General features: G+C 39.3%; 1 protein-coding gene across 2 annotated transcripts in view; it reads left to right on the forward strand.

The window, feature by feature from the left end:
• The first annotated feature begins 3174 nt into the window (after positions 1 to 3174).
• Positions 3175 to 24297, forward strand: part of ENTPD7 (ectonucleoside triphosphate diphosphohydrolase 7) — a 36577-nt gene continuing 15454 nt past the window's right edge. Inside the window, exons 1-5 of one of the 2 annotated variants that reach the window (XM_069461220.1) lie at positions 3175 to 3246; positions 3532 to 3634; positions 5142 to 5324; positions 19570 to 19775; positions 20021 to 20171. In XM_069461220.1, coding sequence (XP_069317321.1) covers positions 3627 to 3634; positions 5142 to 5324; positions 19570 to 19775; positions 20021 to 20171 — 548 coding nt within the window. In that variant the 5' untranslated portion in view covers positions 3175 to 3246; positions 3532 to 3626. Of the gene's footprint in view, positions 3247 to 3531; positions 3635 to 4144; positions 4159 to 5141; positions 5325 to 19569; positions 19776 to 20020; positions 20172 to 24297 lie in introns of those variants that run through there. The other variant, XM_069461221.1, reaches the window with a different exon arrangement.

Consider the following 24297-nt stretch of genomic DNA (forward strand, 5'->3'; position numbering starts at 1 on the left):
GAGGAGGTGATATTTGAGGTGAGTCTTTAAGGAAAAGTAGGAGTTCATTTGGTAGAGAAGTGAATGAAAGTTTGTTACGCAGAGGTAACAGCAAATACAAAGGCTCAAAGGTGAGAGAAGGTATAATCAATTCTGAGAACTTTAAATATGTCAGGGTTCTGGGTGACAGTACCTATTAGGAAGCTTGGAAGCTGTTGGGGGGTAGATCATATAGGGCATTACCAGCCACACATATTAGTTAGGAGACTACAGGTAACAGAAACTCTAATTCAACTTATTTAAAAATAAGAATAAGAAGCGGGGACCGGGCGTGGTGGCTCTTGCCTGTAATCCTAGCACTCTGGGAGGCTGAGGTAGGAAGATTGCTTGAGGTCAGCAGTTTGAGACCAGACTGAGCAAACGCAAGACTCCATCTGTACAAAAAATAGAAAAATTAGCTGGGCATAGTGGTGCATGCTTGTAGTCCCAGCTACTTGGGAGGCTGAGGCAGAAGGATTGCCTGAGCCCAGGAGTTTGAGGTTGCAGTGAGCTATGATGATGCCACTGCACTCTAGCCAGGGGTGACAGAGTGAGACCCTGTCTCAAAAAAAAAAAAAAATAAAATAAAAAATAATAAGGGATTTATCTCAAATTATAAGCCCATTGTCTACCAGTGAGATGTTTAAAAAAGTCCACAGGTAGGACTGCTGCAATGTCTGTTAACTTAGCAGCTTAATGTTATTATCAAGGATCCAGGTTTTTTTGTATTTCTATTCTTCTATTCCCAGGCTTGTCTCCTCATGATTATAAGATGGCTGCAGCAGCTCTAGTCATCACATGTTTAAGATTACATCTGGAGGTAGAAGAAGGGCCTTCTCTTCTTTCTCTTTCATTATGTAAACTTTTTATTGACTTACACTTGTATCTCTTTTTAAGGTGGAGAAAAGTTTTCTCAGAAATGTCTTCCCTCCTCCCTTACATTGTCCCCACAGCTGACTTCCCTTCAGCCTCATTAGCTAAAATTACATCATGTGCCCATGTTTAAACCAACATTTTGTGAGGGTATGGGCCCATCATGATTGATTTAGACCAATCACACTTTATTCCCTGGGACTGGGGTTGGAGCCTAGCACCCTTCAAGCACATGGCCAAACATATTGAGTGTGGTTACTCGATAAATTAACAAGGTAGAAGAGAGAGTATTGGCTTTGGGGGTAGGCAGTCAGCAGAATCTGCCACACCATGCCTAGGAATTTGGATTATATCTCATTGGGATAAGGAACTACTGAAGGATTTGAAACCAAGAAGTAACATGATTAGATTCCCTAATGATAACAGAATGGAGTTGCACTCAGGAGGGGCGTGGGTCTATAGGCTTCCTTAGAAGATACTGGAAAGCATTTTAGGCACTTGAATGAAGAATACCTAGTGACCAATTAGATGGAAATAGGGAAAGTAGAAGGAAGAGATTCTAGAATGACAGGTTCCTGCATGGGTGGATTCCAGGGTATTTCATTCAACTGGGGAATATGGATGGGGGAGGTTTAGGTGGATAAAGAAAAAGTGGAGACTTAATAAGTTTGGTTTTGGACAATGAGGTGCCTAAAAGACAGATGAAGACAGGTGAATAAACTTGGAAGGGAAAGTGAAGACCACATTACCTAAATTCCTTTACAGGTTAGGGAAGGAGAATCGATAAGGGGAAGTGAAACAAAGCAGACAACCGACACCTAATATAGGACTGCTTTGGCGTATTTGGCTCAGGGCTCATCATCAAGGACATCTTGAGAAAATTGCAAATGTAATTGTAGACAAGATTTTAAAGAGCAGTTAAAAGCCTGTTTTGAAATACGGGTTTCTACAATATGTTTCAACATGTTAAGTCACAGCAAATGAAATAGAGAAATGGTTTCCACCCTTTTTTACTTGGCCTGCTGACTAGAAACCTCAGAACTCAGCTCTGTGAGCCGTTAATCAGATAAGCATTTCAGATTTTGTAAAGAATCGTGCTTAACAAATGCTTGACGGTATATGGACTTATTGAAGGAAGTATTGTCCAAACCAGACTGACACATAAATATAATTGTAATCCAATGTGCTAAGTGAAACAATAGGCATATATAACACAAAGGAGGTGTAGTAGGTCAAGTAAGGCTTTTATGGGAACGGTGACCCTGGTGACCCTGAAGCCAAGCGATAAGGGATGAGTGGGAGTTGGTCTGGCTAAGAGACTGGGGAAGGTTATTCAAGGCAGGTGGAGGGGCAGAATGAGCAAAGGCCAGAAACCACGGGACAGTGCCTTGCTGGAGCGTGATAAGGAGGGCGAGGAGCGGCAGATGTGGTAGGGGTGGGTCGTGGACTGTGATGGATGTGCCACGTTGGAAAGAGCTTGGACTTTACGCTGTCCAAGCGGCTTCCTCCTGGAAACAAGAAATCTGGCTAGTGTAAGCAAGGAAGAATTAAACTACTACTACCACCACCACCACTACTACTGAGGAGCCGTTGCCTTCGTATCACTGTAAGTTCCAGGATGGCAGCCACACAGAGACTCATGTTTGGCACACAGTAAACATTCAATGAATGTTGAATGAATGGCATAGGCTCTTTGGTGTAGAATCATTGTTTCCAATTTATGTTTTCCTCACAGGACAAGACAAGAAAGCCAGGGCATCAGGACAACAGCACCAGAGAGGTCCTAGAGAAGGTGTGAGGTAGGAGAACTGCCATTCTGGTGGAGAGTTGGTGGGCACGAAACATCCAATAGGTTGTGGGCGAGGGACACACTTCTGTTGCGAACACCTCGAGACCCAGCCACCGGAGCCACTCTGTCGTAGGAGCAGCAGCGAGGAGGCAGCCAGTCCGGAGCTCACGCCCCGGTGAGGGAAGCGGGCACAGCGCCGTCTCGGGACCCCTCACCTGTGCGCTCACCGCCCGCCCCTGTAGGCGGGGTCTCGGCACGGCGCCTTTCCTATTGGATGCGGCTCGAAATCCTGGGGCGGGTATTAGGGGCCGAGCGCTCTTGGGGATTGGCCACCCTGGCGGACGGACGTGCTGCCGACTGAGCTGGTTCGCCCACGGCTCCGGCCCGTGAAGGGCGGGCCTCTCTCGGCGGGTCCCCTGTCAGTCATTGGCTCCCTGCGGTTTCCTTGGGGACGTGGCGCCGCCGCCGCCGGTGCAGGCCCTCCTTCCGGCTAGGCTAGAGGCCGCGGGGAGCTGCTCAGGACCGAGCGGAGCGGTACCGGGGGAGCCGGCAGGCCGCTGGATCCCGTGAGTGTGAGCGGGAGGGGGCTGCAGAACCAGAAGGGACAGGGAGAGCAAGCGGGAATCCCCACTCCTGCCACCTGCGGATGGCCAGATCCTAGAGGACAGAGCTGGCCCACGAAAACGCCCCGCTCCGCGATGCCCGGGTAGGGTCGCTGGGCCTGAGGAACAAGAGCGGACGCATCCGGAGTGGGAGCCCGGGGAGTGAGTGGGAGCTGTGGAATTCTCGTGGAGGTCTGGTCTCGTGGGCACTGCCGGAGGATAGCCTGAAACCCAGCCAACTCTTTACAGGCTGCAGACTTAGGAGATGCCTGGGACAAGGAGGCCACCTTCTCAGGGCAAAAGGAAAAGGAGGTGACAGGCGTTGAGACCGCCGAAGGAAACCCATGGCTAGGTAAGGCTGCACGATTTCTCCCCGGCTGGGGGCTCTGTGATGAATGGCCGGCAGATTGGGGAGCCCTGGGAAGCTGTTACAAGTGAGGTTTGCCCTGGCGCTGCACCTGAACTTTGCATCCTGGTCAGGTGGATGCAAGGCCATCAAAATTGTATTCTTTTGAAGGCGGATAGATAATAGTTTCCAGCCATAACCCAGGGGAGGTGAAGTGAGTCTGCTTTCTCCGCTTTGAAAAGTGCTACATTGTAACGTTCTTTGGAATTTCCATCTGAGTGAGGCTAGATGTCCCTTGAGGGGATTAAACAAAGATTATTATTGTTATTTTTTTTTTTTGCAATGAACTTTAAAAGCAGGCAGAATAAGGTCCTTTTGAATCAATATATAAAGTGAGCTTCACAGTTGAATACTCTTATGTATACATTCTAATACTCTGAAGCTTTTAAAAAAGATTAATGTAGATATACACGCACGAGTATGGGACAATTGTCAAATAGGGTAAGTGGGGGATAGATGCAGAATAGTAGGTATGGAGTACTACTATTTGTGTAAAACCAGGGAAGTGGAGATACACGCACAGATATATTACTATTATACACACACACACACACACACACTGCTGTATATTTATGCTTGTGTATCCATAGAATATCCCTGGAAAAATACATAGAAACTGGGTGACAGTTGGTTGCCTCTGAGAAGGATAGTGGGGTCAGGGCAAAAGATTCACTTTTCACTATACAGTTTATCCTTTTAAACTGTTTGATTTATTTTTTACCACATGCGTATATAATCTTTTAAAACATTTTAAAAAATCAGCTGTATAAATTTTCTGACCATCCAGTTTCTTGACAGCGTTCTTGGTGGGATTTGGAGTACCTTGATTTTCCAATGTTATTAGGTTGCCCAGGGAGACAGGATCTTTTCATTAATATGAGATTATATCTTTGACTTGCACGTAAAAGTACAGAGTTTGGAAAAAGAGCAGAAGTAGAATATGTAGTAGAAGCACCACAAACCATATGAGTCCTTTTCTAAAACTTGAGACTTAAGGCTGGGAGCAATGGCTCACACCTGTTATCCCATCACTTTGGGAGGCTGAGCGGGAGGATCGCTCGAGACCAGGAGTTCTCGACCAGCCTGAGCAACACAGCAAGACCCCATCTCTACAAAAACGAAAATAAAAATGTCAACTAATATGTGTGTGGTGGCACATGCCTTTATTCTTAGCTACTGTGGAGGCTAAGGCAGGAGGATTCCTTGAGCCCAGGAATTCGAGGTGACAGTGAGCTATGATCATGCCACTGTACTCCAGCCTGGGCAACAGAGTGAGATGCTGTCTCTGGAAAAATAAATAAATAAATAAAAATTGAGACTAAAAGAACATTTAGACTTCTGTTGGCATGACTTTTTGCCTTTATTAGGAGGTCTTTTATCCAATTTTTAAAACTATTTTTAAGCACTCAATTGTAGAGACTTTTCAGACTTACTAATGTTTGTCTCATTTCAGGATCAGTTTTTCCTACCTCTGCCCAGCCTCCTGGTACTTCACTGTGCCCACAGTGAGCCCATTTCCCCGTCAGCGAGTGGCATTCCTGGGACTCTTCTTCATATCCTGTCTCCTTTTGCTTATGTTAATCATGGACTTTCGACATTGGGGTGCTTCATTACCACGAGATAGGCAATATGAAAGGTGAGTCAGCTTTAGATCATTTGATCAGCTTTGGCACTGACGTCATAAATATTTTAATTAGCTGTTTAACATACTACTACCTTTGATTCTTTGGGGGGATAGTGTATTTTTATTAGTAAAATTGCATGCCATTTATTACATAAGGAAGATCTTAAGCCCCATTTTTGGCAATGTTCAATTTTGAGTCAGGAATGCTGGTACTACATTTTAGCCATGAAAGACATCTTTCTGTTTGCATATTTTGGCAGGTGAAGACTTACTGGGTGCATAAGTGTTTAGAATTGTTATACATGCTTGATGAATTGACCCCTTTATCGTTGTTAAGTAATTCTCTTTATCCTTGATTATATTCTTTGCTCTGAAATCTACTAGTCTGGTACTAATATGGCTACTTCAGCTTTCTTTTGATTAATGTTAGCCTTTTCTATCCTTTTCTATCCTTTTACTTTTAGCCAATTTGTGTCTTTAAAGTGGGATTCTTGTAGGCAGTGTTTAGTTGAGTCTTGCTTTTTGTCCACTCTGACAATCTCTGCCTTTTCATTGGGTGCTCAGGCCATTTTCATTTAATCTGATTATTGATTATGTTTAATCTACTATCTTGCTATTTGTTTTCTGTTTGTCACATATGTTCTTTCTTTTTTTTTTTTTTACCTCTTTTGAATTGAGTACAGTTTTTATGATTCTATTTTGTCTTTCATGGTGGCTTATTAAATATAAGTCTGTTTTTATTTTTTTTTTAGTGGTTGCTTTAGGGTGTATAGCATGCATCTTTAACTTACCATAATCTACTTTCAAGTAATATTACACCTCTTCACGTATAGTATAAGAACCTGGCCAAGAACAGTGGCTCACACCTGTAATCCTAACACTTTGGGAAGCTAAGACAGGAGGATTGCTTGAGACCAGGAGTTCAAGATCACCCTGGGCAAATAATGAGACTCTGTCTCTACAAAAAATAAAAAAATCAGCAGGGCATGTGGTGCATGCCTGTAGTCCCAGCTACTGGGGAGGCTGAGGCAGGAGGATCGCTTGAGCCCAGGAGTTGAAGGCTGCAGTGAGCTATGATGACACCAGTGCACTCCAGCCTGGGCAGCAGGGTGAGATTCAAAAAAAAAAAGAACCTTAATAATAGGATACTTTCATTACTTTCATTCCTCTTTCCCTTAGTCTGTGCTATTGTCATACATTTTATTTCTACATATGTTATAAAGTCCATAATATATTGTTGTTATTTTTGCTTTAGTCAGTTATCTTTTGAAGAGATTTAAAAAATAAGAAAAAGGCTTGTATATGTACCCATATATTTACCATTTCTGGACTTTTTCATTGGTTTGTATAGATCCATATTTCTTTCTGGTATCATTTCCCTTTTACCTAAAGAACATTCTTTAACATGTCCAGTAGTGCAAATCCACAGGTGATAAATTCTTTCATTCAACTTTTGGGTTTTTTCTTTTTGTGAAATGGAGTCTCATTCTGTTGCTCAGGCTAGAGTGCAGTGGTATGATCAGAGCTCACTGCTGCCTCGAACTCCTGTGCTCAAGTGATCCTCCTGCCTCATCCTCCTGAATAGCTGGGCTTATAGGTGCAAGCCACTGTGCCTGGTGGATTTATAGCTTTTAATCAAATTTAGAAAAAGTTTCACAATTATTTCTTCAAATATTTTTCTGTCCTGCCTCACATCCTTTTTGGGGACTCTAATTACAAAATGTATGTTGAGCCATGTGATAATTTCCCATAGCTCACTGGTATGTTATTTATTTATTTTTTTAGTCCTCTTTCTCTCTGTCTTTTATTCTGGCTGTTTTATTGCTGTGCTTTCAAGTTCATTAGTATTTTTTTCTGTTGTATCGAATCTGTTAATTCCATCCAGTGAAAGCTGAATACCTTTTTTCACAGAAAGTACATCTGAATTATTTAATATACTTTTAATGCTATACCAGTTGCACAGAAGATCTGTGTTCTTTTATAGCAGGATTCATTTTGCAATTTTTTTTGAGATTAGTTTCTTTTTTTAAAGTTTTTTATATTTAATTATTATGGCTACATAATAGTTGTATATGAGACTAGTTTCTGATGAGACTACAAAATTAAATGATGGCATGTTGTGATCATTGTCTTCAACAAGATTTTCTGATTTGTTTATTTTTTATTTTTGCTTTATTGCTACTCACATATATATCAGTAGGAGGCTTTGGGCTGCAAGTAACAGTCAAACTGACTTAAATGTAATAGTAAGAAAGTTTATTGGCTCACATACCTAGAAGTCCAGGGGTAGAGGGACCACAAGTTCAACATTGGCTGGCAGGATGGGAGTCTCTGTGGCTCCTCTCTATTGTCAGCAGCCTCAGCTTAGTTAGTGTTGCAAGATAGTAGCCAGTAGAAACCCGGGCAACATGCAGCCTCACTCATGTCCTACAGGATTGAAAATCAAGCTTTCCGTGGCTCTCTTCTAACAGTGGAGAAGAATCTTCCAAGAAGCCTCCAACAGCCCTTTCCTTGAATCTTTTTTGGTCAGAATTGAGACACATGCCTACTCTCCTTTTTATTTCTTGGTCTGTCCCCAGAATTTCTCCCTTCCTATTCACTTTGGTCATTAATTAATTATTTAATTCAACAGAAATATTTTTGAGCAGCTACTGTGTGTAGGTAATAATGGACACCAGACACAGGGACTTTGGCACATTTTCTCAAGACGCTTGTGTTTTCAGCCTTGCCTTCTTTTTTTTTCCTCCCAGAAGTCCTCAAGAGAGATGTTTTTGGCCTTGCCTTCTCTGACATCCCTATTCATTTGTATTTTTGACTCTTCAACAATTGGCCTTAAGAAACTTGTTAACTTTGGAGACCTAAATCCATTATTTGAATTTCTTTAATGCATATTGGCATTTTCTTGGCAGACCCTGAGCACAGTTTCCCACTGGAAGACAGCATAGTCTAATTATGGATTTCCATGCAGGTTAGTTAATATGGATAAAGACTATTAGGGAGGGAATGGTGAGCTACATGGCCAGAGAGCTAGATGAGGCTGGGTCTGTTAAGTCATTTTAGGGGGTTTAGACATCCTAAGGACAGAGTGAAGGCTTTGAAAGGTTTCGAAGAGTGATATGATCTGAATTGCTTCTTGAAGAAAGCTCATCTTATTGGCATTGTGGAAAATGAATTAGAGGGGAATATAAAAGCAGGGAGACTGATTAGAATACAGATGCTCCTTAACTTACAATAGGGTTACATAGGTTGGAAATATCATAAGTCAAAAATGCATTTAATATACCTAACCTACCGAGCATCATAGCTTAGCCTAGCTTACCTTAAATGTGCTCAGAACACTTAGTCTACTGTTGGGCAAAATGATCTAACACAAAACCTATTTTATAATAAAGTGTTGACTATCTCATGTAATTTACTGAATATTGTACTGAAAGTGAAAAACAGGATAGTCACTTGGATACCCAAAGTAAAGTTTCTACTGGGAATGTACATCACTTTCATGTCGTCGTAAAGTTTAAAAATTGTAAGTTGGTCCATTGTAAGTTGGGGACCATCTGTACTTTAGAAGAGAGATGATTGTGGCCTGAACTTGGGTGACATCAATGAGAACATAGAGAAGTAAAAGCATTTGAGTGGTATGTGGGAGGCTTAGTGATCCGATAGTTCTTGACTACCACTGTAGTCGTTTGCCTGAAAAGACTAAAGCATGTAGGACTGCCTGGTGCATGGATTGACTGACAAATCAAATGTTAGTTTTAGGCCAGGCGCGGTGGCTCACGCCTGTAATCCTAGCACTCTGGGAGGCCGAGGTGGGCGGATCGTTTGAGCTCAGGAGTTCGAGACCAGCCTGAGCAAGAGCGAGACCCCATCTCTACTAAAAATAGAAAGAAATGATATGGACAGCTAAAAATATATATAAAAAAAAATTAGCCGGGCATGGTGGTGCATACCTGTAGTCCCAGCTACTCGGGAGGCTGAGACAGGAGGATCGCTTGAGCTCAGGAGTTTGAGGTTGCTGTGAGCTAGGCTGACGCCACGGCACTCACTCTAGCCTGGGCAACAGAGTGAGACTCTGTCTCAAAAAAAAAAAAAAAAAAAATGTTAGTTTTAGTATTATTATTTGAAATAATGTTGATTTTTCTGTTCCCTAATTCCATTCTGTACCCTGAAAATATACACTGAAAATAATGGGCAGCATTATCTCCATTTAAAATTTTGCTTCCATAATTTCGTTTTTTGTGGCAGCTGCTATTGCTTAAGCACTGGTGGCACTAGCTCATGATAAAGTGATTAAGCAAATAACTAGGAACTGATGGAAACATCTATCACTTTAGTCAACAGCTTTAAAAAAATATTAAGCAAAGTGCTTGTAGTTGTGATTTTATATTATATACATATATAACATAGTCATTTTTTTGTACTTAAATTATTCCTAATTCATACAGTGAAATTATCAGAATTTTGAAGTGTCCCACAAAGAGGGTGCTGTGCTTCCAGGAACAGACTTTCAGGTGTTTTCATGGGAACAAGTTTGGAAACGTTTGATTAGAAAAATGTGCCTATTGGTCCGAGTGCAGTGATGTTTACAACTAGTTGATCACAACCAGTTACAAATTCCTTTGTTCCTTCTCCATTCCCACTGCTTCACTTGACCAGCCTTTAAAAAAATAAAAAAAAGAAAAGAAAAAAAAAAAACAAGAAAAATGTGCCCAGAGGAACAATGCATTCATTCCTTTATGGTCTTGATAAATGAGGCATTGCTTTAGTTAGAAATGATAATCTCTCTTGCATATTGCATCTTTGTGTTTTAATATATATGAAAATAGCTAATGTTTAAAAATAATTTAATTTTGCTTTAAAAATATTTTAATTCGAATTTTTTTCAGCCATTGGTGGAATTCTGAGGTGATATGACCCAGGATGTTAGAAAACTGTGTGTGGGTTTTTCCTCAGTGGTTTCAAAACTAAAGACTTGTATTTTTTTTCCTTTATTGTGAACATGTACCCATATTGTGTCTGGAAAGAGAAAGCAGGAGGTTTGCTTTAGAACTAGAATTTAGGAAAAGGTAAGTTTAGAGAGTGTGGGGTGTCAGTAAGGATAGAATCCAAAGCTGTTTTTTCTTCTAAAGACTTTATTTTTTAGAGAAGTTTTAGGTTTATAGGTCATTTGAGCTAAAGGTATGAAGATTTCCCATATATGCTCTACCCCAACACACACACACACACACACACACACACACACACACAGCAGAGCTGTTTTTAAGAATAATACTTGTGTTAGATGTGTATTTTAATCAACTATTTATCTGGTATGTGCCATATATTATAAGACACGCTCTAACAATTTCTTCAGACTTCATACATATTTTACATTTGTTTATTCATTCATCTATTCACTTACTCAACAAATATTATTTGATGTCTTCACTGCAGTATCCAGTAGGGTAGCCATTACCTACCAATGGTTATTTAAATTTAAATTAATTAAAATTAAATAAAACAAAAAATTCAGTTCCTCACTTGGTGCTGGACACATTTTGAGTGCTTAATGGCCACATATGGATATATTGGACAGTGCAGATAGAGAATACATCCATCATATCAGAATGTTCTTTGGACAGTGCTAAGTGAACCATGTTTCAGGCCCTGTCCTGGATGCTGGGTAAATTAAAATTTATTAATGTTTAATATAGTTGTGTCACCATAATGATGGGAATATGTCCTGTTAAATGCATCATTAGGCAATCTTGTCATTGTGTGAACATCACGGAGTGTACTTACACAAACGTAGATGGTATAGCCTATTGCACCTAGGCTGTATGGTATAGCCTGTTGCTTCTAGGATACACACCTGTACAGCATGTTACTGTACTGAATACTGTAGGCAACTGTAACACAATGCTTTAAGTATTTGTGTATCTAAATATATCTAAATATAGAAAAGGTACAGTAAAAATATGGTATAAAAGATAAATGATATACCTCTATAGGGCACTTAGGGGAATGGGGTTTGCAGACTGGAAGTTTCTCTGGATGAGTCAGTGTGAATGAATGTGAGTCAATGGTGAGTGAATATGAAGGCCTAAGACATTACTCAACACTACTGTAGATTTTATAAACACTGTACAGTTAGGATACATTAAATTTATAAAAACATTTTTTCTTTCTTCAAGAATAAATTAACCTTAGCTTACTGTTACTTTTTTGTCTTGTAAACTTTTTAGTTTAGTTTTTTGTTTTTTTTGTTTTTTTTTTTGAGACAGGATCTTGCTCTGTCGTCTGGGCTAGAGTGCAGTGGTGCATCATCATAGCTCACTGCACCCTCAAGCTCCTGGGCTCAAGTGATCCTCCTGCCTCAGCCTTCCAAGTAGCTGGGACTATAGGTGCACGCCATCATGCCTGGCTAATCTTTCTACTTTTTGTAGAGAAGGAGTCTTGCTTTTGCCTCAGGCTGGTCTCGAACTCCTGGCCTCAAACAATCTTCCCACTTTGGCCTCCCAAAGTGCTGGGATTACAGGTGTGAGCCACAGTGCCTCTCTGGCAATAGGAATTTTTCAGCTTTATTATAATCTTATGGGACCACTGTTGTATATATGGTCCACACTGACCAAAACATCATACAGCACGTTACTGTAAAGGGTCACTTTTAACATGTATACATATATAATGTACAAGACTAACGGTAAACAGTTCTTAAATGTTCTGTATATTTAGTACATTTCTTTTTTAACCTTAATGTTTAATATTGTTCACTTCTTGGTAGCCCTACTACTGTCTTCACTGGAAGGTAAAATTTTGTCTAGTTGAACCATTGTTCTGAAGAATGTCTTTTTAGCTGATGAAAGGTGGTGCCATCATGTTTCTTTGCCATCTAGGAATAACTGAGTGAGAGGTTCTATGTTAGCAATTGGCTCAGTACTGGCCTTCCATAGGAGTTTCAGTTCTGTTTAAAGCAAGTCTCAAAAAGAGGCATTGCTCTTGGTTTGGATAAAAATGATAAACCTTAAGACATGCAGATGAAGCTGGGGGCTCTTATGTATACTGGAATAATTCAGAGATTTTTACTGGTAAAATTGAAAATATTTATTCATTTACTTCATCTTAATAGTGTTCATAGTGTTTATAAGCAGGGCTTTAAATTATAAATGTTCTGACTTCTCTGATTAATCTTGTTAAGTGGTAAGCAGAAACCTGACAAATGCTTCTGTGGACATGTATTACTATCATCAGTCATGCACAACTACTTTATAATGTCATCGTATTTCATTCTGTGCCTGGAACGGAGTTGAAGATTATGATGATATTCAGCTAAGAGCTGGTAGCCCTGTACTGATGGGGGCTACTTTAATTGGCTTTTGACACATCACAGAGTTCTGTATGAACTCTAAAAGTGGTATAATTAGTGTTGATTTTGTAAGCTAGGTAATGGTTTGGTCAGTTACAGCTCTAATGCTGTTAATGTTTTCAGGATAATGGCAGTGAAAAGCCATTGTCTTCCAATTCTACCTTGGGTGATGTATTTGTGGGTTACTTTCTTTTCATTGACTCAGCAGTGACTACAGGGAAATCATGTTTCTCAAACAGGGGGTGTGTGTGTAGGGTATGGGAATGAGTATGTGTGATAGAGAATCAGACCTCTCTTGGGAAGGTGGATGTGAGGAATTCCAAAGCTTGCAGAACTTTTCTCTTGGGTTTTCAGACCTTCTCTTTAGAGAATGGCTCAGTGCAGCATCAGCAAAGCAGGAGGGTCCAGCAACACAAGTAACTGACCGTGATGGCTAAGGTGAGGGCTACAGTTAAAAAGAAAAAAATGCAGGGAAGGACTGGTGATCCATCCATGCTAGGAGTTTAGACAGGAAGACCTTCAGGTGGGTGAAAGTGTAAGAAGCCTGATTAGGTCATAAGAGGTCAGAGTTCCAGAAAGAGGTAATACTGTTACTTCCCAGAGGGGAAAACTGTTCTTCAGTTACTCATTTGTCTGCAAAATAAGAAAAATGGAGACTTTCTACTGCCTGCAATGAGTGATCAAAGACTCAACTGGAAAGTAACATAAATGCCATCTGGTCCTATCTTCCTCCCTTGTGATCTAATGTCAGCTGACTTTTTGCCACTGCATACATGGAGACTTCTAAGAGAAGAGAAAGAAACATTGAGTTGCACCAAAATTGGAGCTGTAAAATGCTTATTTTGGCAGGAATCAGAGAGGGTAACAGGATACTTTGTTTGGAAAGCCATTGAAACTTTCTAAGAAAGAAACCAATTGATTTTGAATCTAGCTATACAAAGACATGGAGGAGTTATTATAATAACAAACTGACAGCTCCACTTTGTGAACTTTAGGACCAAACCAGTCAGTATTGACTGATTCACATCTTGGGCAGAGAAATGTGCGGAACACTGTGACAGTATCGAGGTACTGCAGATAAGTTACCTGTTCTTGAGAAACTTATCAAAGGAGAGGTAGAGAAAACAAATATGCAAGAAATCTTGGGGCTCTTACTGAAATATAAACAAACTGCTTAAAGAGAATATTGACCCTCCATATTTTAGAACAGAAGGAGAGAGGCCTTTTCAAATCATTGTGGTAGTTACAAGAGTCAGCATTGATGAGTAGAGGCTTCTTAAGACCTGGGAAGCCATGTCAAAGGAGGTGGGAAGCGGGAAGGAATGGGTAGGGAAGCTGAGGGACGTTACAGAGAAAAAGAAGGTTGTGTGAGAGTGTGGTTCTGAGTGTTTACTGGCCCTTGGGAGATCCCAGAGACCCTTTCAGGGAGTCTATGAGGGCAAAACTATTTCTATAATAATACTGAGATGTTATTTGTCTTTTAAAATTGTAGTTCAAAACACATAACATAAAATTTACCATTTTAACTGTTTGTAAGTGTACAGTCAGTAGTGTTTATTTATACTGTTGTAAACCAGATCTCCGGAGCTTTTTTATCTTGTAAATCTGGGACTATACTCAGTGAACAAGTCCCCTTTTCTCTCTCTCTCCAGCCAGTGCTGGTAACTACTATTCTTCTTTCTACCTTAGATATCTCATATAAGTGGAGTCATACAGTATTTTTCTTCTTATGTTTATTTAGTTATTTTAGAGACAGAGTCTCATTCTATCACCCTGGCTAGAGTACAGTGGCGTCATCATAGGTCACAGCAACCTCAAACTCCTGGGCTCAAGCAATCCTCTTGCCTCAGCCTCCCAAGTAGCTGGGACTACAAGCACAAACCACCACGCCTGGCTAATTTTTTCTATTTTTTGTAGAGACAGGTCTCGCTCTTGCTCGGGTTGGTCTCAAAATCCTAACCTCAAGTGGTCCTCCCACCTTAGCCTCCCAGAGTGCTAGGATTATAGGTGTGAGCCACCATGCCGGCCTTGTCTTTTTATGACTGGCTAATTGTACTTAACATAATGTCCTCAGGGTTCATCCATATTGTAGCATGTGGCAGGATTTCCTTCCTTTTTTATTTTTTATATTTTATTTATTTATTTTTTCTGAAACAGAGTCTCACTCTGTTGACCGGGCTAGAGTGCCATGGCGTCAGCCTAGCTCACAGCAACCTCAAACTCCTGGGCTCAAGCAATCCTTCTGCCTCAGCCTCCCGAGTAGCTATGAGGCATGTGCCAACATGCCTGGCTAATTTTTTCTATATATTTTTAGTTGTCCAGATAATTTCTTTCTATTTTTTTAGTAGAGATGGGGTCTCGCTCTTGCTTAAGCTGGTCTCGAACTCCTGATTCCTTCCTTTTTAATGCTTAAAAATTCCATTGTATGTTTATACCACATTTTGTTCATCCATTCACCTATTAATGGACACTTGGGTTGCTTCCACCTCTTGACTGTTGTGATATTTGCTCTGATGGTGCAAAGCAATGGTGGGTAAAACTGGTACCTTAGCACAAATCACGATAGAGGCACCAAATTGTACTAGTAGTTACTATAATCTTCATTGCTACACAATTGCAATGGGAAAAAAAATTCACTTAAGAATATCTTTTTAATATTCTGTGTGATGAAATTGGGAAATAGGCATTAAGTAATGAGGTAAACCTAGCTGCTTTTTGTTAGGCAACACTATCTTTATTACTGGAAAGAATGACTGCCAGGAAAACTATGGTTTTAGATTTGGGTGTTTCATAGACATTTTCTTGAAGATGAATGAAGTAAATCTGTTACTTCTAGGAAAACAATTTTCAGTATTTATTGCCAATGACAAAATTTGAACTTCCAAGTGAGAATTAGAACTTTGGAAATCTACAACTGTGAATTGGATAGCTTCCCAATACTTAAAAAGTATTGAGTAAGATTGGTGGTGATGTTAATGGATATGGGTTTTTTTTGATATTGTAGAATGAAATGTGTCAACATTTAGAAGCATTTGCATAACTCAGTGAACAAATATTTGCTAGTATATAATGTTATGAAATCATGCCTGGGTAAAAGTCATTCAAAGTGCAAGATAATGGATTTTAATGTAACAGAGTATGAAAAGTTTTTAGATAGGGTTTTAGCTTCCAGTTGCAACTCATCTTTAAGTAACGTTACTTGTCAAGAAATAGTATAGTATCAAAAAAGATTATTCACAATGATCTGAAAGTATTATTAAAATACCACTGCCTTTTCCAATAATATGTCTGTGTGAGGCAAGATTTTCACACAAATACTTCAACCAAAACAACATACTGTATCAGATGGAATACAGAAGTAAATATGAGAATCTAGCTGTCTTCTGTTAATTCAGACACTAAAGAGATTTGCAAAATTATGAAACAGTGCCATTCGTCTATTTTTTCTTTTAGAAAATATAGTTATTTTCATAATATGTTAATATATAATGAATTTATTTTATCTAAATGAATTAATGAATATTTAAAATTTTCCTGTTTTATTTTCTAATATAGTAAATATGGATAGATGTAACCCATGTACACAAAAGCTCTTTGGGGTTCATTAATTTTTAAGATTATAAAGAGGTCCTGAGGCCCAAAAGTTTGAGAACCAATGTACTAGAGAAAAGTTGTTCATTATGCAAGGGAGTGGGGAGGTGGGCTCCAGAATCTTGTCAGAGACAAGTAGAGGGAGTCGTTTTAAGAGAAGAAAAGCAGAGAAAATTCTGTGAAGCACGTGAAGTAGAAAGATTGCTATGATGGGAAATGAAAAGTCACTTTGGGCTGGGGATGGATTATCTTGCTTATTTCTTTATTATTTTTGGCCTCTCGTGAGGTCAGTATTTGCGAAAGTTCTGTAATTTGAACCTAAACTTCTGCCCAGCTTTCATGTGAAAGAAGTGAGCTGTTAGTAGTTGATTGGTGGATTCTGAGCCCAGTTCAGCCCAGTAATTTCATTAGAATAGGAAAGTATGTGGCGAAACAGAATCTGTAGGACTATAAACTTTCTGTTGTGTAACAGATTTTTACCATCTGCTTCATTTCCCTCACCTCACTCCCATTTCAGATCCAGAAAGAAGTTCTACCTCACCCTACCTTATGTAATAATTTACAGCATTATATTGAAGCTCAATACATGTTTTACTCTTTAAAAAAAAAAAATGCATTTTGCATTGTGTAACAGAATAGGAAAGATATTCAGCTATATTTTTTAATTTCAGAACCATTTCTACATGCTCTTCTTTTCATCAAGTTTGCTTCTGTGCCCAAAGTAAGGAACTCTGTGATCTGTTTAACAATATGAAGTCACCAGTAAGCACTGACTAGAGTGGTACAAGGAGTGTGACACGTGGCTTATTGTTCTGGTTGGAGGTGGATTTACTGTGCAGCTAATGATGCCCACACCTCAACGCCCCTCACTTGCACGGGCCCCTTTTGTATTTCTAATGTGGACTCTTGTTTTTAAAAGAAGTCTCCCCAAATTGTATTCACTTCAGACTTCACAAAACCTGGTTCTGAGGGGTTCTATGTAGGGACCTTGGGGATCTAGGAGTTAGCTCTAAAGACAATGTTGGGTGAGTGGGGCAGATATAAGGAAGAGAGTTTAGCAATAGTTCTTGAAAAAAAATTACAGCTTTACTCTCAGGGGATTTATTTAGGCAATTATCAGCTCAATCTATAGTAACATTTATTCAAATGTAAAAGAATTTAGAGGACAAAATTTTAATATCTACTGTGGAGTATGTACTTTTAGCACCAATAAAGAGTTTTCCTAGGCCGGGCGCGGTGGCTCACGCCTGTAATCCTAGCACTCTGGGAGGCCGAGGTGGGCGGATCCTTTGAGCTCAGGAGTTCGAGACCAGCCTGAGCAAGAGCAAGACCCCATCTCTACTAAAAATAGAAAGAAATTATATGGACAGCTAAAAATATATATAGAAAAAAATTAGCCGGGCATGGTGGTGCATGCCTGTAGTCCCAACTACTCGGGAGGCTGAGACAGAAGGATCCCTTGAGCTCAGGAGTTTGAGGTTGCTGTGAGCTGACGCCACGGCACTCACTCTAGCCTGGGCAACAAAGTGAGACTCTGTCTCAAAAAAAAAAAAAAAAAAAGAGTTTTCCTTTTCTGGATAATAAGCCATTCTTCTTGGGCTCCTCTTCAAGTGAAGCCTTTGAAGAGAAGTCAGTGATATTTGTACTTTTCAGGCCTTCAGGTTTTGAGGAAATATTAATATTAATTAAAGCCTCAGTGCTCAGAAGCATTTTACTAACTCTTAGCGTTCTTTTTTTATGGACTTTTCAGCACTTTTCTCCAGAGAGTCTTCTGTTTGCTCTCCTGGTAATTATTCTGTGAACAAGAGCAGCAGCACAGTGCTGCTAACTACTTGATATGCATTCTCTAAGGGTAGACACTCTTAAACTCTCCTTATTTTATAGTCTGAGAGAAGTTAAGTAACTTGCTGAAGTTCACACAGCGTAGAAAGTGATAGAACTGAGACTCAAACCTTGGTGTGTTTGATGGTAACACCTTTACTAGTTTCATCTTCCTGCTGTCAGCCAGATATCTTTGAATGAAAATCTGAAAAAACTTCCAACATGAAATACTAGATGTCCTAGGGCCAAGAGGCGTTCTTTTTTTTTTAATAGTATAATATTTTACTTTTTAAACTTCATAGTGGTATACAGGCATTTGATATTTTTATACCCTGTATACATTCTATAAACATTCTTTTTATATTTAGAAAATATTTTAAAAGAATATAGAAACGAATATTGTTTTTTATGAAATTACATTTTTAATTAATGTAATTCTAGCAATATAAATACACAGCACAAAGCCTGATAAAAAATATCACCACCCAGAAACACACATTAAGTGATAAACCCCTCCACAATGAAAGAGGTGAAATTTGTATTGGGGTTGGGGGAAGAAAGATTTCTCACACAGTGATTAGGATATACAGAAGTAAAAATTTATTTTTCTGAGAGAGAGAGAAGAAGGGAATGGCCACAGCACACAGAGGAAGGAAGTGCCAGGCAGTTGAGGAAAAGCTGTTTGGAGTTTTGAAGGGTAAAAATGGTTTTTTTTCTCTGCTTTAGCAGACTGATAACAGAAGCAATGGGAAAGTTATTGCAGGTGTTCTTTATTTTTTTTTCTTTGTGAGGCCAGGTTATCTGAGTCCTTGAAATTTGTTTCTGACAGGAACTGAGGCAGAAAGTTGGAGCAGGGAGTTCGCACCCCTATTGTCCGCTTAGGGCTCTTCAAGGCTATGAAAACAAAACTCTTGGAGATAATAAGTTAGACCACAGGTGTTTTGATTAAAACAAAGGGCAGTTGTACTGTGAGTTTTTTCTTCAAAGGGGCAGTTATATGTTGTGAGTTTATTTCCCTTACTTTCTGTTTGATAGTTTATTTTCCTCTGTTAGGTAGGTTATTAGTAAGGCTACCTTTCACACAGTATTCTGTGTATCGCTATACAGAAAGGATGGGTAGAAAAGAAATGATTAGGATTATTTTAGTTATCTAGTGTGCATAACAAACCACCCCAAAACTTAGTGGCTTGTAACAACAAAAACCAGTTACTTATTCAGACCTAAAAGCTCTTTAATGCTTGGTAAAAGATTTGCTACTCCAACCGGTTTTAGAACTACCCCCACACATCTAATTTCAGAGGCCTCTAGGCAAGCAAACATGCTGCTGCCTGATGTACAAGAGCAAATATGGTCACTATTGTTTCATTCCTTTGTTAGGAGTTGTAGTCTCATCTGCTTGGCTCATGTAGGCACTTAATGAAGACTCACGAATGAATTAAGTGAGGGGCCCTTTCATGGACCTGGCTGCTTAGCACTGATTTTTCTTTTTGCCTGGCTTAGGTATTTGGCTCGAGTAGGGGAGCTTGAAGCTACTGACACTGAAGACCCAAATCTGAATTATGGACTTGTTGTGGACTGTGGCAGCAGTGGCTCCCGGATTTTTGTTTATTTCTGGCCAAGACATAATGGGAACCCCCATGACTTGCTGGACATCAAACAGATGAGAGATCGCAACAGCCAACCAGTGGTTAAAAAAATCAAGCCAGGTACCAATCAGAATACATTTTGTTGTTGATCTCTTTTATCTGCTACAGGCGTGAGGGAGAAGGAAAGCTACCCTTTTCTTTTTGAGAGTCTGAGTAATGGGAGGGCTATCTCATTCATTATCACCTCACCTTCTGTCAGATAAATAAATGTTTGGGACCTTAAGCTGAACCTTATGGGGTATCAATTTTCTGACTCTTATATGGTCTGCTTTTTAAAGAAAATGTTGTGTTTTATTTTACTTAAGGAATCTCTGCAGTGGCAGACACTCCAGAACATGCCAGTGATTACCTTCGTCCTCTGCTGAGCTTTGCTGCTGCTCATGTGCCTGTGAAGAAGCACAAGGAGACCCCCCTTTACATCCTGTGCACAGCAGGCATGAGGCTTCTCCCCGAGAGGTGAGGGGCAGGGTCTGAGAAACCCAGGAAAACCGGCAGCACAAGAGTTGAAAGGCGATTCCGTGCATTGTCCTCTGTGGTTCCCTGGTCTGGAGGTGGGGGTTATGGGTACATGACACAGAGTTCCTAGGTGGCCCTAAAAGATTCTTTGCTCAGAAACAGAGCAGAGCCACCCCTTTACCCAATTATTGCACAATCAGTCGTTCACACTTTCATGTCATTTGCTTGTTTGGGATTAATATCTACCTGAAATGACCTTAATGATTCTTAGTTTGGATTGAGGGTTGGCAGTGGTGGTGATGGTGATAAATGAGGCATGTAGAGAGAGAACATAATTACAGAAGGGTAGTAGAGGGTCACCTGAGGACCCAGATACCTAGGGGCTAGTGGGAGAGCTCTGGTAGGAAAACTGCCTTCTCTGTAACTCTGTCTGGGTCCCTGGTGATAACTGGGGAGTCCCCCACTTGCTGCTGCTGCTGCAAAGCTCAGTCTCCATTGCCTTAGACCAGTTTTCTCAGCCCTAGCCAGGCAAGTCTTTTCCACTTGACCTTAGCAGTTCAGCCTGACATCTTGCCACCTGATCCCTCTTCCTGTATTAGAAGAGGAGGAGGAGGTGGTGGAGGAGGCTATATTTAGGTCAGACCCCCTCCTTGTTTGTGATTTCCCCCCTTTGACACCTCTTTGATCCCTCCACACTTATTTTGGACATGAGGTAGGAGTGAGCTCCCTGAATTTTTTTTTTTTTTATGATTTTATTGTGGTAAGAACACTTAATATGAGATCTACCTTCTTAACAAGTTTTTAAGTGTACGTTATTGTTGACTCTGTGTACAATGTAGTATAGTAGATCTTCAGAGCTTATTCATCTTGCTTAGCTGAAATTTTATGCCCATTTATTTCTCTTAGCATAATGTCTTCAGTGTTTATCCATGTTATCACATATTGTAGAATTTCCTTATTTTTTAAATCTGAATAGGATTCCATTGTATGCATATACCCTCATTTTCTTTACTCCTTCAAATGTCAGTTGTTTCCACATCTTGGCTATTGTAAATAATGCCGCAATGGACATGGGAGTGCTAGTATCTTTTTGAGATCTTGATTTCAATTCTTTTGGATAATTAGCCAGAAGTAAGATTGCTGGATCATATGATAGTTCTATTTTTAAATTTTTTGAGGAACTTCCATGCTGTTTTTTATAGCTGCTGTACCATTTCACATTTCTTCCAACAATATGCAGGGGTTTCAGTTTCTCTGTATACTTACTGACACTTGTTTTTTGTTTTTTGGATAACAGCCATCCTGACAGGTGTGAAATGATATCTCATGTGGTTTTGATTTGCATTTCCCTGATGACTAGTGATGTTGAGCATTTTTTCATATACCTGTTGGGCATTTGTATGTCTTTGGAGAAATGTCTATTCAAGTCCATAGCCCATTTACTTTTACTTTTATTTTTTTACTTTTACTTTTTAGAGACAAGGTCTTACTCCGTTTGCCCAGGTTAGAATGCGGTGGTACAACCAGAGCTCACTGTAGCCTTGAACTCCTGAGCTCAAGTGATCCTCTGCCCTTAGCCTCCCAAAGCGTTGGGATTACACATATGGGCCACCATGCCCGGCCCTTAGTCCATTTTTAAATCAGGTTATTAGTTTTTTTGTGGTTGAGTTGTAGTAGTTTCTTACATGTTTTAAAGACTAACTCCTTATCAAATACATGATTTGTAAATATTTTATCCCATTCTGTGGCTTGCCTTTTCACTGTGTGGATTGTTTCCTTTGCTGTACAGAAGCTTTTAGTTTGATATATTCCCGCTTGTTTATTTTTTGGTTTTGTTGCCTGTCTTTTTGATGTCTTATCAGTGAGATCATTGCCAATCTTAACTTTGGAATTCATCCTCCTGGAATGTTCATAGTCTGATAGTCATCTAGTATTTCTTTTCTTTTCTTTTTTGGTATTTCTTATTAGCTTAAATATTTTCCTTTGGTAAATAGGTTTTTTTCCTACAAAGTTTAAGCTTTATACTTGGTCTTTCTTTCCTTAAAATAACAACAACAACAACAACAAAAACCTCTTCCATACACGTAAGGCTCCACTCCTTAAGGCCGACATGCCATACAGTATAACATGTCAATGCTTCTTTCAGTGGACTTCTTTCCTTCTGTTTAGACACACAGTTCCTGGTTTACTGTCTGGTTCACTGTCCAGAGTAGATTATTTATATAGCCATTTGTTAATACAGGAGGTCTTCTAGTTCCTTGTTTATTTCCCCATACATTTTGGTTTTTTAAAAATTTTCTTTCATTTTTACTTATTTTTAAAATCAGACTTTAAATGTTGCAGCTGCAACCTTACCTCACTAAAGAAAATCTTAAACAAAATAAAACAATAAAACTTATAATCCTACTATCCTATCAAAACTGTGTCATTTTGTCACATTCTCTCTGTACATCTATACATAATTTCTGCAAAGTTATAATCATACTGTGCATGCAATTAAGAAGTTTTGCTTTTGACATAGGTAATATTCACATTGTTTTTAGGAACCCTGGGAAGAGCGTAGATGACACAAGACAGGGTGCCACATCACAAAGTCTGAATGGCCTGAGGTCTCACAACCAAAGAAAGGAGAGAATGGCCAGAGAAAAAGCTGACCCGAGGTCAAAAAGGCAGAGCCAACCAGCAGGGCTGGGCAGAGGAACTTGGTTTGTGGTTTGGCTACCTTTTGTGTGTCAGGAGCAAAGGAGACTATTGCCTCACCTCCTGGCACTGTTCAGCATTACCTCTGTCCTCTGTCAGAGAAGTTTCCATCCAAACAAAGCCCACTGTGTTGCTCCACCCCATTTGTCTAAGATGCTAGTTGTCAGTGTGAAGCTCTGAATATTAATATTTATTTTATCTTAAGAATTTTTGAAGAAACTTGCATTTTCTTTTTTTAACTTGTGTTTTGATCATCTCTCTCAATAATTCATACGTCTGTTCTTGGCTTATGAAATCATTGCTGCCCCTAAGGCCAAGTTAATTGTTGGCATAAGTATGACTGTCACTACAAGAACGTGTTTTATATGATTGCCAAATTTTAGCATTTATGAGTAGTATTCAAAATAGAGTTGAATCACCTGAACTGTATTTTGAATTTATTGTCACTTGGTTTTATTTCTTTGCCAAAGGCCTAGACTGACAGAATTTTTTTCCATCTCCCTTTTATTTTGTAAGGGAGAAATACCCTTATAAAAATTACAAAGGTAATTACAAGGTGGTATTTAATAAAAGAAGAATCTTTGTTTAGGAAGTTTCACATGTATGTAAAAGTAAAGAGATCAGTGCCATGAAATCCCCATTTATCCACCACCCAGCTTCAACAGTTATCAACATTTTGCCATTAAAAGTTTTTAAAATGGTTTACAACTAATTGATCACAACCAGTTACAGATTCCTTTTTCCTTCTCCACTCCCACTGCTTTACTTGACCGGCCTTTAAAAAAAAAAAGTTTTTAAAATAAAGAGACAATATTGAATTTTAGAAAATGAAACTTCTATCTTATACCTGTGTAGTACATGAAGTATGTTTTGGGGTTTTTTTTGTTTTTAGTTTTTAACATAAATGGGATTATGTTTTACATACTGATTTGTAACCTGTTAGAACTCAACAAAATATTTTGGACATCTTTTCATTGTCAACACATAGATATAGATTGATGTCATTTCTTTTAATATCTGTAGAGTATTACATTATATCGCTGTACTATAAATCATTTATCTAATCTCTATGTTGTTATGTTATTTCCAGTTTTTCACTGTTTTAAACAATGCTATGGTATTTCTCTTCTTTGTATTCTTGTCTGGATGATTTCTTTGGAATGAATTTCTAAAAGTGTAACAGATGAATCAAAGGTTAGGCACATTTAAAATTTTGAAAGACGGTCCTGAATTGCCCTTTAGAAAGATTGTACTAGTAATTCACATTCCAAACTACAACATACATTGGTGCCCATTCTTCCATATCATCACTAAAAACAGCAAGCCCTGTCTTTGGGTAGTTTAGAAGCATATCCAGTAAGGAGGGAAGAATAGTCCCTCTTGTTCCCCATGTGAAATTCTTATTGTAAGAATTTAATATGTATAA

Source organism: Eulemur rufifrons, chromosome 28 (genome assembly GCF_041146395.1).
Source record: "Eulemur rufifrons isolate Redbay chromosome 28, OSU_ERuf_1, whole genome shotgun sequence".
Taxonomy (NCBI): domain Eukaryota; kingdom Metazoa; phylum Chordata; class Mammalia; order Primates; family Lemuridae; genus Eulemur; species Eulemur rufifrons.